The 12,529-nt window shown below is 52.4% G+C and overlaps 4 protein-coding genes across 4 annotated transcripts; 1 reads left to right on the forward strand and 3 right to left on the reverse strand.

The window, feature by feature from the left end:
* Positions 1-1,018: 1,018 nt before the first annotated feature.
* PG994_007491 (uncharacterized protein) lies at positions 1,019-2,164 on the reverse strand (the record flags this gene model as incomplete). The annotated part of the gene is made up of 4 exons (XM_066858900.1): positions 1,019-1,396; positions 1,467-1,600; positions 1,704-1,979; positions 2,116-2,164. 4 exons carry the CDS (start codon positions 2,162-2,164, stop codon positions 1,019-1,021), a joined length of 837 nt encoding a protein of 278 aa, XP_066715842.1.
* An 856-nt stretch (positions 2,165-3,020) lies between these two features.
* Positions 3,021-3,545, reverse strand: PG994_007492 (uncharacterized protein; the record flags this gene model as incomplete). The annotated part of the gene is made up of 1 exon (XM_066858901.1): positions 3,021-3,545. The coding sequence occupies one exon, from the start codon at positions 3,543-3,545 to the stop codon at positions 3,021-3,023; it is 525 nt and encodes a 174-aa protein (XP_066715843.1).
* A 1,846-nt stretch (positions 3,546-5,391) lies between these two features.
* On the forward strand, positions 5,392-6,105 carry PG994_007493 (uncharacterized protein; the record flags this gene model as incomplete). The annotated part of the gene is made up of 1 exon (XM_066858902.1): positions 5,392-6,105. The coding sequence occupies one exon, from the start codon at positions 5,392-5,394 to the stop codon at positions 6,103-6,105; it is 714 nt and encodes a 237-aa protein (XP_066715844.1).
* Positions 6,106-8,328: 2,223 nt separating this feature from the next.
* PG994_007494 (cutinase palindrome-binding protein) lies at positions 8,329-9,763 on the reverse strand (the record flags this gene model as incomplete). The annotated part of the gene is made up of 2 exons (XM_066858903.1): positions 8,329-8,486; positions 8,545-9,763. 2 exons carry the CDS (start codon positions 9,761-9,763, stop codon positions 8,329-8,331), a joined length of 1,377 nt encoding a protein of 458 aa, XP_066715845.1.
* Positions 9,764-12,529: the final 2,766 nt, after the last annotated feature.

The following is a 12,529-nucleotide window of genomic DNA, read 5'->3' on the forward strand; positions in this document are numbered from 1 at the left end:
ATTCGATCTTTTTAGTTCAATATAGGCTTTTGGTTAGAAAAACGCCCAGGAGCCCACACAGCCAAAGGAGAGGGATGTAGGGCATTCAGTAAACCACGCTTGGTATCGGTTGGTTTTGCTTTTTTCTTCGTCTTGGAGACTATTCGCGTTGGCATTGCAAAGAACCTCGTAGGCCACACGCCCACTCTCGCCCGCCGCGTAGAGCAGGTTCACCAAGCTCTTGTGGTGGGAGCAATAAGCGCAGTGCGATGGCCTTGGCTTGAACCAGTGTCAGACAGCCTCCTTATGATGAGCTCGAGAAATGGGATCAGAACCAAAAACGTTGTCACTGCAACGTCTCCAACCGAGCAAGAAGGACTACATTGCCAAGTCAGCGTCTTGGATGTCTACTAGAGCTTATCACCGACCCCTTACACCACATCCCCTCCTTCCAATGCGCCTGCCCCAGGCACTGACCTAAGAGATCGCCAGGCCGCATTGGTCGAGAAGGCCTGGGGGGGGGGGGTTCCTGGTCCGGTAATAGGTCCCCAAAGCACCATGCTTTGCCTCGGGCTGGAACACGAGGTTTGACTTGGCAAACTGTCACGGCGCTGACCAGCACACTCTAGCCAACTGATCCAGGCCGTTCCCAACCGGGCAACAGTTGCCAAGTCAGCATTTTGGATGTCTACTAGAGCTTATCGCCGGACCCTGAATTCGTTGGGTGTGTCGTCCTCAAGCTGAATGGGGTTTTTCTCGTGGGGTTGCCTGGCGAAGGCAGCCTGATTGGTTTCTATACATCCAAGTCCTGTACAATGGTTGTGCCGACTATAAAGCAGGCCAAAACAGGCGGAGAGTATATCAGGGTTTTATTCACAAGGCAAAAAGGAACACAAATGATCGAGACATGGTTTCATTTCGGTCATATACAATCTATCTGACGAGGATGCCATCGAATGTAACCTAATCAACCAGTCGCCGGCACTTACTTCACAGCGAAGTGAAAGTGGGCAAGTGCGCTTGGTAGGCCGGCCAGGCCTTACATGAATTTGGACGCCAGCGACAGGAGACCGCCGCCAGACGAGCCGCCTGCGTCTCCTCCCTTGCTCTTCATGTACATCTTCAGGGCCAGCTCGCCGGCCTGCATGATGGTCGACTCCTTGCTCGCGTCGCCTGAGACTTTGCCCTGCGAGGCCTTTTGATCGAACAGCTGTGTAATAACAAAAGCAAGAGAGTCAGTTTGCTTCTTTTCTTCCCTCGACCTGTGGTAGACTACTAGACCTATCAAGGGCACCAATGATTGTATGGAGGATGGGGGTGGTGACTTGAATGGGATGGAAGAAAGGGGGGCGGGCTGGCATACCTTGCTGGCTTCGGCCATAGCCGTGCCAATGAATGCACTCTGGCTGTTGCCCTGCTGCACATGCAGTTAGTATAAATTAAGTACATCCCAAAATTGGATGTGTATGTAGCAACAGAGTACTTACCTGTGAGTTGCCACTGGCACCGCCCGAGAACATCTTCAGCGCCTGCATGGCCGCTGCCGCGCCCAAGCTCTGGTCGTTGCCTTCGCACCCATCATCGTCACCGGCGTAGTGCTTCTTGTGCTGCTTTACCGCATCTGTTCACGACATTCGCATTTATTAGAACAATGAGGCCCCGACAATAATCGATAGGATAGGGAGATCTTCTTCTTCTTCCCCTCCATCTTCACCACAACGTACCATCTTCGTCGACTTCCTGGCCTGCCAAGCTCTGCTTCTTCTGCGTCAGAGCGCCGAGGAGGGTGGTGAAGAGGCTCGGGTCCGCCGACGCGCCCGCGGATCGGCTAGCGTGTTCGGCGGCGCCGGAGAAGTCGTCATCTTCGGCGCCGTAGCCGCCGGCGGGGTAGAAGCCTCCGTGTGTCACTGTACGAAAGAAAGGGTTGGGTTCCCCCGCGTTAGTCCGGACTCTCGCCGGGGAATTCTGTCGGAGGCGGAACGTACTGTTGCCGCCGAAGTCTGTACAAGTCGGGTGTTGCCAAGTCAATAGTCTGTTCTGTGAAGCCTCCCGTGTGCCGTGCTTTCCGTGCGATTTTAAGGGGTTGCGGGAGGGACAAGCAATGTGGGGGGTAGCGGTGGTATTCAATGTACTTACCTTGGCGTCTTTCACCACTGCTGCTGTTATCTCCACCGGAATAGGACATTTTGGATCTTGAAGATAGAGTAAGTTACACTGGGTGTTTTTTCTTATTCTCAATATGTGTAGAATAGTTCACGAGAAGTTATCTTAGGAGAATGACTGAAGCAGAAAAGTGATGTGTTGTTTGCTGCTTTGCTGGCAGTCCGCCCACTACTATGCGTCACGGCCCCGCACGCTGCACACACGAGGTGAAACTCGATTGAAGCAGCATCCCTGTCTGATAATCATAGAACAGGCCCTCGCCTCTTTCTGGAACAGTTATCCGTACCAGCGCAGGTGGGTTATCACGAGAGGAATCATTTAAACTAAACCAACATAACTCTAAAGACGATAACCTTGAATGCATGTTCTAAAATGCGTTAAGCATAATCTCTTCACCCATAGCAAGGGGTCTGTCTGCCCAACATGCGCATATGGCCATGAGGCCACGTACATACATGAAATATAAATGTATCGAACAGCAAGTCATCTGATCTCGTATGATTGATTGGGTCAAGCTGACCACACGCATACATGTAAACAAGATGACATCGATCACGAGTCGGCAATGAATGGCTAAGTATGTGTGTAACATTGTTTTAGTGTTGTACTGTGTTCCATTGCGAGACACAACAGTGCTTGTTTTTTAACGACGCCTTGGAGCTAGCGGTGGTATAATCAGATTGGGTTGTTTGTTCTTCCTCTATGAGCGTCAACACTATTTGACCTGGTGTGGGATCGTGCTCGGCATTTCCCGCGTCCATCGTGCCCTGAGGCGTAGCTGACGGCACTGAATAATGGCCAAAGTCTTCCGTGGCCAACGTCTTTCTTCTGTCCCTCCTCCTTCTCCATGTTACTCGCGTACATACCACATTGTACGCTTATTCCATCGTCATCCAAATAGTGCCCATGAATAAGGTGAGGACAGAGACGATAATCAGGGTGCTGAAACCATCCACGCCAATACCAGGAGCCTCGGCGATGGTGAAATCGGCCACAATGCCCTGGGTGAAGTTGGTCTCGGCGCCAGCCAGGGCGATGGCGGTGGAGTTGCCGCACTGCTCGTTCAGGGTCTTGTCGAGCGTCAGGGGTGGCAGGAGGGTAGCGGCCTGGTCGACCATGCCGGACATCTGGTCGGTGCCGAAGGGGCCGGAGCGCAGGAAGGCGGCGCGATAGGTCGAGTTCTTGCCGATGATGGTCAAGTTGGCTATCCGCGAGTACTCGGCGCACGAGACGACGGTGGGCACCGAGCTACCTGCCTGGCCGCCGGCGGGGGCACCACCACCGCCGCCGCCGGGTGCTTGTCGTGCAGCGAGCCCATCCACGATATCCACCGACTCGGCCGCGACTTGCAGACTCAGAAGTGAGAGTAGGAGGTAGAACAGGGTAACCAGTGTGAAAGCCATTGCATCGGCGATGTAGCTATTCTGCCCTTTTCGGTCTGGATGGATGAAGTCTGGTGATAGATGCGGATTTATAACCTTTCTGGTCTTGTGTTGATAGCCGCCGTGGGTGAAAGATGGGGTCGTATATAGAAAGAATGATTGGCCAGCCAAGAAAATTAGAAGAGATCACCAAGTAATTAGTTGGAAGTAGTGGAAAACTCCGCAATCGACTCAGTCGTATCGGTAGGAGGGTTAAAAAAAAAAAGAAAAGAAGATGGAAGAGGCCAAACTTGAGCGAGTGAACCGTATTGCTGAGAATAGAGGAAGGGAGGGAGAGAGGAGGAAGAAAGAGAGAGCAGAGGGAGAGAGAAAAGAAAGAGTTTCACGATGATCCCTCGCCCATGGAAAGGGAACATACGACTAGGATGGCGGCGATAGACGGTGAACGGGGCAGTGAGTGTCTGCAGCGCACGGCAAGCAGACATTCCAGCGAAGCATGGCCCCGCTGGCAGGCTCAAACATGGCCTGTACAATGTCGTATCGAAGCAGGCGGCCTGCCAAGTCTGGGCCGGGTGGATGGCTCGAAATGGCACTCGCCATGACGTTTTCCGGGTGTTGAAGTGCCGTCTGAAGCATCGATCAGGCACAGCGGTTGACAGGGGGGGACTTACTTTTAGTGAGATCCGGGACTGCCATTGGCTACGCCTGGGCCCCTGACCCCGTCCTAGTCATCTCAACATCTTGGCTTGTGTCAAAAAACCCCAAAACCCTATTAGCCAGGCCCCGGGCGCGTTACTGCCGGGCCCCCATCCCAACTCCCCCAATGCATCTGAAGTCGCAACTGGCAATTGGAACTCTCATTCTGCAAAAACACACCTGTATCGCGATCGCATCCAAGTCTATTTCCGTTCGATGTCAGTTGAGAGACTAAAAGGACCCCCCAAAAGTTGAGATGAAGTGGCGCTATGCGGAGATAGAAGCTTAAGTCTGCTGGAAATCGTGACATTGTTTCTGGCCTTCAGAGGCAGTTCCCAAGAGTCCGCCAGAATCAATGGATACCGTAGCAGTAGTCCCTGATCAACATAGCCATCTCCTCTTATAGGGTACTGACTTCATAACGGAGTTTCAGTTCTGTCAAATGTTTGCGCAATGCTTGGTTTAATCAGCCATCTCTCCAGTAATAATATAACATCAACATTGTCATCGATACGATCATGAGCATGAGCATGTCTGGCTGGCAACTCATCAAATCGACCGTCTCAGTTGGTTAACTTGGCATCGAGAAGCGGCTCGAGAGGAATGGTCATGTTGGGCCTGTTCCCTTTCTGCAACGGCAAATAACCTTACCTTGCTGCAGCAGTGTATCGGTTGGGTGAAGATGCAATGCGACCTGACCCTGTCGCTGGAGGCACACCGGCGAATGACCAGTGATTGGCCCGGGTGGCTTGCTCCGAAGTCGTGATTGGACGTCTTTAAATAGAGTAACATCAGATCGTGCAATGCACTCCAACCAACCACACCACCTTTTCGTCTACGAACCGTCTTACTGGCGCGCGTAGGCGAAGGATCGATGGGCGCCTACAAAGACGAGGCGGGCTTCTAGAACAATGTAAGGTCCAAATTGAATCCCGCATCCGCATCTTCGTTCAACCTCGGCACCCTGCTTACCCCAACTCGCTCCCCGCATGTACAACCACACAAACGGGACATCAGGTAAGCAAACATGCCTGAGCCGCGAACCTCAGTATATGGCATTCGGTGCCAGTGCCGGCAGTAGAAAAGGAAAATACAGACAGTCCATCCAAAAAGGAGTACTTAACCTATAATTGCACAATCATGACTTCGCCAAGCCTTCCGCTCTCCTATAATGACTACCCGCTCCCCAAATCAAACTCTCCTACCACCCGGCCTCGGCATCCGTGCCCACCCCGGTGATCCTCGTCATTCTCAACCGGCCCGAGGCCAACAATGCCAGAAGCCGGTGATCGCGGCGCTGAACGGGCACGCCGTGGGCGTCGGCATCACCATGACGCTGGCGTGCGCGGCGCGGATCACGCATAGCCACGCCAAGATCGGCTTCGTCTTCGCGCGGCGGGGGTTCAACATGGAAGCCTGCTCGTCCTTCTTCCTGCCGCGGATCCTGGGTCACGGCCGGGCCCTGACGCTCGTGACGACGGGCGCGACCTGCGCGGCCTCGGACCCCGCCGTGCGCGACTTATTTGCGGAGGTCGTCTCCGGCGACGAGCCGGCCGAGGTCCTGCCCCGCGCCCTGGCGCTGGCCGAGGAGGTCGCCGGCAAGACCAGCGCCGTCGCGACCAAGGCCATGCGCGACATGCTCTACCACGGACCCGCGACGCCCGAAGAGGCCGAGCGGCTCGAGAGCCGCGTCTTCTTCGACCTGTTCCGCGGCGCCGACGCCCGCGAGGGCATCCGATCCTTCCTCGAGAAGTGCGAGCCGCGGTTCGATGCCCGCTGGGAGAGCGACAAGCCCGCCGTGTGGCCCTGGTGGGGGCGAAAGCAGAAGACGGAAACGACGGAGGATGGCGGGGGCGTGATGGGCTGGCTTAAGAGCAAACTCTGAGTTCTCTTCCTTTTTCTCCCCTGATTTCTCTTCATCGGAACCTACGGCAAAAAGTGATGTTTGCTTTCTCTCATTGGGACGCAAGTTATCCTTGTTTACCCTTGCCATGTATTTGTAAATAAGGGGTGGACAAAGAGGGCTGCCTAGCTAACAGCTCCAAGGAGTTGAGTAGCTGCTATGCGTGTAAGACCAGTAACTCGGCACAAAAACGTCGCTACGATTGCCATCTGAATCGTTCGATTGGTTGCGTTGATACAGACATGCGAATACGATGAATCGGTTGAACTACTGCTAGTGTAACCATGAGCATACACACTCCTACACCCTGGATGGCCACACGCGAGGTAGCGTTCGTTCTGTTTTTGGCGACTCTCTCCAATCGCACCTGGCAGGTGCATTTCCTCATAACACATAAATCAACATTGGGCCCTTGGAGACTGGGAAACCATTGCCCTACTTTGCAACATGTATCGGATAGACTCGTGCCGGGTTGATAGCATCGGTGCTGGAGTCTCCATGTCAACGGCGGTGCTGTCGCTGGCCCGTTGTTCTATAATGTACGAGTTGGATCGCATTAGCTCCGGTGTTTTCATTGTTTGGGGAAGAATTTCGCTTCTGTCATGCCTGTCCGTAGCTTACCCAGTTGATGGAGTAGTAGATGTGAAGGATAAAGGCAGCCATGGTGAACACGCTATCACATAATACTACAGCAAAACCAGTCCGAATGGCACTAATCTAATTGCATTGGAAATTAGTATATACATATCATTATGCCCGAGTAGTAAATCAAATAGATTAGCCCTACCCCCGGAGGCCAGGTCAGAGCTGCCGGTGTTTACAGAAAGGTCGGCAGTTTGACGTGACGGCGACAACGATAATCAAGCAATTGCTGATGATCAGTCCCATGACGGGAAGAAGCGCCGCGCTCTCGAGGGCGAGACCACGAGTGAAACACTCCAGAGGGAAAAGAATGGCCAGCTTCGCGGTCCAGATGAACTCAAAATATGTGAACCATCCGATAAGGAGCCCGCGGAGATGGGGGAGAGATCCTGGACTTGCTCAGGAAGCTCGGTGGCGATGCGGAACCGAACGGTCTCATCCACAGCGATTCTGTAGTGACCATTGCTTGCGACGTCCATCCTGACCAAACCCTTGGAGGTGTTCTGTCCAGGCGTATTTCCAAACCAAGCAGATCTATTCGTTACGAACGAGAAAGTTTTTCACTGGCAGTGGATGGATGATACCATCCAAACGACGTGAGAGGACCAACCCCGTTTGCATAATCGTGCCACGTCAATGTCCTTCTAATTCAGCAGCACCTTGCAAGCTCAATACCTTCCTGGCCATTATAGGTTAAGAGAATCCATGTTTCGATTCAAATCTTGCCATAAAATCACGCCCTCGTAGCAGAGTGGCGAAAGCAGAACATGAAGGGGTATTGACACTATGGATATTAAACAACAGCACCGGCAGTCGCTGACTACCCTTTCTTAAAGTATCCAAGAAAGCGATAAACACACTTCGAGGATGTCGGGCATCCAGCATGCGATGATGATATCTTACCCGACCATTGGCTATCTGCTCTATGCTTTGATCCGTACTATTTTGTACTCGGTGTTTGCTTGGGTTACAAGCGAGGGAGAGAACATGTCATCTGACCACCTCGAATAACATCTACTACCTAGAGGCGTACAAGGCCCTAACAAGAGCGGTGATCGTTGGGAGCGGCAGGCCCGGTCGTCTGGGCATCGGCCTCAATGACCACCCCCTACTCGAGTCACCGATGACGGGATACCACATACGGGACCGCTCTCTGTTGTCGCCAATGGGAAACTCCAATGGTTGGTCAATTTGACAAATTTGATAATTCATAGTAATTCGAAAAGCTATGTTGCCTAGCGAGCCGCCGTTACGGTTTTGGTATAGATGCAAATCCGTTAGGTAGCACGCACCCGAAAACATGGTACGAATCAAACGAAGGTATCTCAAGAATCTCGGAAGACTTCGTAAACCGTCAAAACATTTGGCCGGCCAAAGCAAACCTCCTCCCCTGGGTATACGCCTTGAACGCCTGGCTTTTTGCCCGTAAACCCCCTCCTGTTGTAAAGCCAGAGTTCCCGCATGTGAAAAAGGCTATTGCGCTGGAAAACCGAAAGGATCTATAGTCATTAACCCCCAAGCGACCATCTTGTGTTGTTTTGGTTGTGTGAAGAAACATTGCTCTTATTGCGGCTCAACGGTGGGCGTCTGTGGCGTTTCTTTACCAGCCCCATTGCTGGTGTTCTTTTTCTTCTCTTTCTTGGCCCACCTCAGGCCACAAGCATTGCAGAGCGTCTTAGGCCCGCTGGGGCCCTTCCGCCATTCAGGCGAGTCGAGAGTACCTGAGAAGTAATAGCATAAGCGAGCCGAACGATACCATGAGTGAGCGTGACAACGAACCGCAATCAGTGCAAACATATTCCTCCGCAACCTTGAGCTTCTTCTTCTTTTCGCCTGTCCTAGGATCCCTGTCAACGGGAATGGCAATTCCGGCATCGCCTCTAATGAGGGTTGGGCTATGGTTGCCGGTAGTGATACCACGACTCCGTTCCCCTTCGACGTAGCGAAGGCCAGTGAGCATTTCTATGGTGTCAGTGTGCGATGCTTCCTCAAATCTTGCCATTTTATCCTTGATCGAGTCCGAGCGACTTCCAGCGTTAGCGCCCTCCAGATTCTCTCGAGTTAACGACATGCTTAGAGAAGAGGGTCTCTCCGGAGGGGGCATCAAAGTAGTGTCGGGTTGCGTTGGTTGGTAGTACGAAGTGCCGACAGAGGACTGCATATCTTCTGAAGGAGTCATGTCCGATGCTTCCTGTGCAGCCAGCCAGCTCTTTTGCGACGCCTCTTCCTCCTCCTCTTCCCGGCGCAACTCGGCGATTCGCCTACGTAACCTTTCGTTCTCAATCTTGTGTTCCAGGAAGGAGTCTAATAGCTGAGCATTCCGGGTCGGATACGGCCTGGACATGATAAAAACGGCTTGGCAGAAGGGCGTTTGGTTGTCAGGATTGGGCGCGAACTTGGCCGAAGCTATGTGAGCATGCCCCACCGACTCGAATATAGCATATTGGCCATCCTTTTTCTTCAAGCGATAGAACATTCGTAAAGGATGCCCGGTCGCTATGGACTCGTTCATCTCCGACGTAAACGTGCCAACATCGTCGGGGTGAATCAGTTCTTTCAGGAAGGTTTCGACCATGTCTTCACCCTGGTAGCCTGTCACGCTTGTCACGCTGGGGGAGACGTATTTGATTCTTCCGTGGGCATCTAGGATTTGTAGAAAATCCTTCAGCTCTTCGACAACTTTGGCGGGCCAATTCCGTCGCTTCGTAAATTCCGTCAGTGTGTTGTTTCCAGAGTTGGCATTTGACTGCGCAGCAGGTGTACCAAAGCCATTACTGGACTGGGCGGCTGGGCTGTCCTCCATCTCGGATTGACCCGTGGCGGACTGGGGCACGTTGGAGCTGGCTGAGCCGGGCGCGAATGCCGATGGTTGTGGAGGCGGCGGCATGTCGAGATCGAGGTCGAGATTCATTGGGACTCCTGCTGCTGCATCGAAATTCGAATACATGGGGCTGTTGAGCAGGTCTATTATGTCGTTCGAGTTGTCGGCTGCTGCCATTTGGAGCGGTGGTGGGTTGGACTGCTTATTTAGGTTAGGATCGTTGAATGAGTTGGGTGGTGCATACACGGCCATGCGTCCCATTGGTATCCCATCACACAGGGACAAAGCGCAAAACGGTAAGGGGGAAACTTTAGGCTTGGGCAATATCCTGATAATCGCGAGCTGGTTTGGGTTTCTCTTACACTCATCGCATTCGGCGCAGAAAAGCTGAGCATGTTGCCGTTGCCGTTGTTGCTATTGCCCGCAGGCGGCGGGGCCCCGTGGTTCATCATGGCAACGCAACGGCACGAACGGCGCTGATGGCGGTAACGAGGGTGAGGGCAATCTTCTTCGTGAAACCCAGCGCCCCATCCACGGCGCGACAGACGGTGACGTTTCTCTGCAATGCAGAAGAGCAATCAACCAGCTGTTCTGGTGTCTTGCCGGCTTGACAGAATATCCAGGCACTGCACTGCATGCACCAATACTGGGGTCGACGTAAGGGGCGCCTGGCTTCTAGACCTTCTCATTTCTCAACGATCCAGAACATTCAGAGCAGACTTGGGGAGTATGCTTCCGACCGAGCCGAAAATCCCTGGGATTTGGAAAAGGAAATTGTTTCTTGTGTAAGATAACGAAGCTGCTGCAGGGGACCTGAAAGTCACTGGGCAAGCAGAAACGAGATGCCGAAGAAAAGGGTGGAGTAGGAGTAGGCAAGGAGAGGAGGGATGGGATTTTCAAATGGGCTTGAATTCTCGATAGACAGAGGATCGGCAACTTGCCGATGGAAAAAATTGAATTCGCACGGCTTCGAGGACTTGCCAGAGGAAGCCGGAGCTTTTGCTCCGAACCAATAACCCCGATCCGCTATTTCCCAACCACATGGGCTTGGATGGGATGTGTTTAGCAAGGAAATACTGGGTTCCCGGGGCGGATAACTGGGATCCAGGGGGGTGTCGGCGGGGTGGCGCGCTTATTCAGTGACAAGCAAAGGCTCTGGTTTTCTCCCAGAAGCTGAAAAAGTCGGCGGAGTCAAGATGGTGCTAGGAAGGAGGGAATTTCCGGAGGGACATTTCTCCAACCAAGATACCAATTAAGATAAAGATGCCTACATAACAGATCTATGGGTGAGGTACATGTACGACATACTGATCCTTGAGCAAGAATGTGGTGCAACTGTACCCTGAGAGTGCCCTCAAATCAATCTGGCTACGGCAACTTGTACGGAGTACCACCACCACATATGCACGATTGGTATTTGACTGATCCAGCAATGAAGATGATCTGCAAGGTCAAGCATGGTACGTATATCTTCGTCTAATCCCCTCTCGCCCATATGTAGATACCTAGTGCCTAGGCATATTATACTATAAAAGCAGTCGCGATATATAAGAGCTGGCTCTTATTTCTTATGTTTATACATTACGACTAGTGCTACCGCAAGATCGTGCCTCGTGTCTACAGTTGTATACTGGGCTGAATCTATAATAGGTACCTGCTATATTGAAACCTAAACTCATCGAACTTAGTCTTTCGGATCTAGTACGCGATACATAGTAAGCGAGAGAGTTGGCTAACCTGCTTCCTGCTAAGCTGCAATCAATAGATTGTTGACGATCCGGGCATTTCGGGAGCGACCCCCACATGTGACATCACGGCTGGCCAAGGGGCCTTTTCTTTTAAGTCGTCAGAGGCCACGCAATACTACCTACTTCCCGTGACAAAACGAGCGCAATCTTGCCAGTGCACCATGGGATCGCGAGAACTGTCCGTGGAGTGGTATGTATGAAACAATACCTAGGACGTAGCCTTTGGGGCTGAAGGATACATACCTTATACGTTGCCAGGTGGTATCGTGTGAATTATTAAAAGCGGGAAACGTTTCCTTTAGACTCGCCGGCCCGCTCCCGGAACTTGGCCAAAGTTGGCCAGACTGCCAGAAGTGCCAGAAGACCCCGACGCCCATTTGATAGATTTTGCTGGATTCACCATACTGTATCCAGAATTTACAACAGATACCTGTTTGAGCCAACCCATCAGGTGGTGATCAGCGCGGGTTTCCAATATTCAGGTCTATGCCACTTCACCTCTACTGTATACTCTAACCTAGCTCTTAGTGTTAGTAGAAATCTCTCTCTTCCTAGTACGCACTCTTTGCTTCTTGGCTGCGTCCACTACCTGAGAGGCTGAGACCATCCTGCCACCTATGGACCGACATGTCGTAGATCTAGTTGTTAGTTGCCGCCGAATACGCCTGGTGCATTCAGGAGGGCTCGAGTAGGAGGCCTATCAAGTTAGTGTCGCCTAACCTAGAGCGCCATAGCTTTGATCAACACGTTTCGGTCTCAACTAAGTATACGATAGAACCCCAAGATGGCAAGGACTCGGCCTGGGCGAGGTATGACAAAACGAACTCAAGTCCTCAACATATCAAACAACGCGTATCATGTACGTTGCATGAGATTAACCATTGTCTATTGGCTTGATACGGTGCTCTCACGGCATCTTTGTCGTGTAATATGCTGTGGTAGCTCATTCTTCATGGATCTAATCGGGCTCAGGTGACGCGAGGACCAAGAGCAATGTTGGCACTAGTACTCCCCTTATTAGCGATTTCTGGGTCATTGGCGGGCGCGATAGCCACGGCGGCAACACACACTGAGCCAACTCAGGTCCTTTATACAAGCTGCTCACATTCCACCTTCTTCCGCGCAAGGAGAAGCCTCGAGACTAACCGAGAAGGCGGACCAACGGGTTCTGTAGTACCGCCGCCCCTTGGCAACC

This window comes from Apiospora phragmitis (assembly GCF_038363925.1).
Source record: "Apiospora phragmitis strain CBS 135458 chromosome Unknown utg000007l:1.0-2108841.0:1.0-2111359.0, whole genome shotgun sequence".
Classification (NCBI taxonomy): domain Eukaryota; kingdom Fungi; phylum Ascomycota; class Sordariomycetes; order Amphisphaeriales; family Apiosporaceae; genus Apiospora; species Apiospora phragmitis.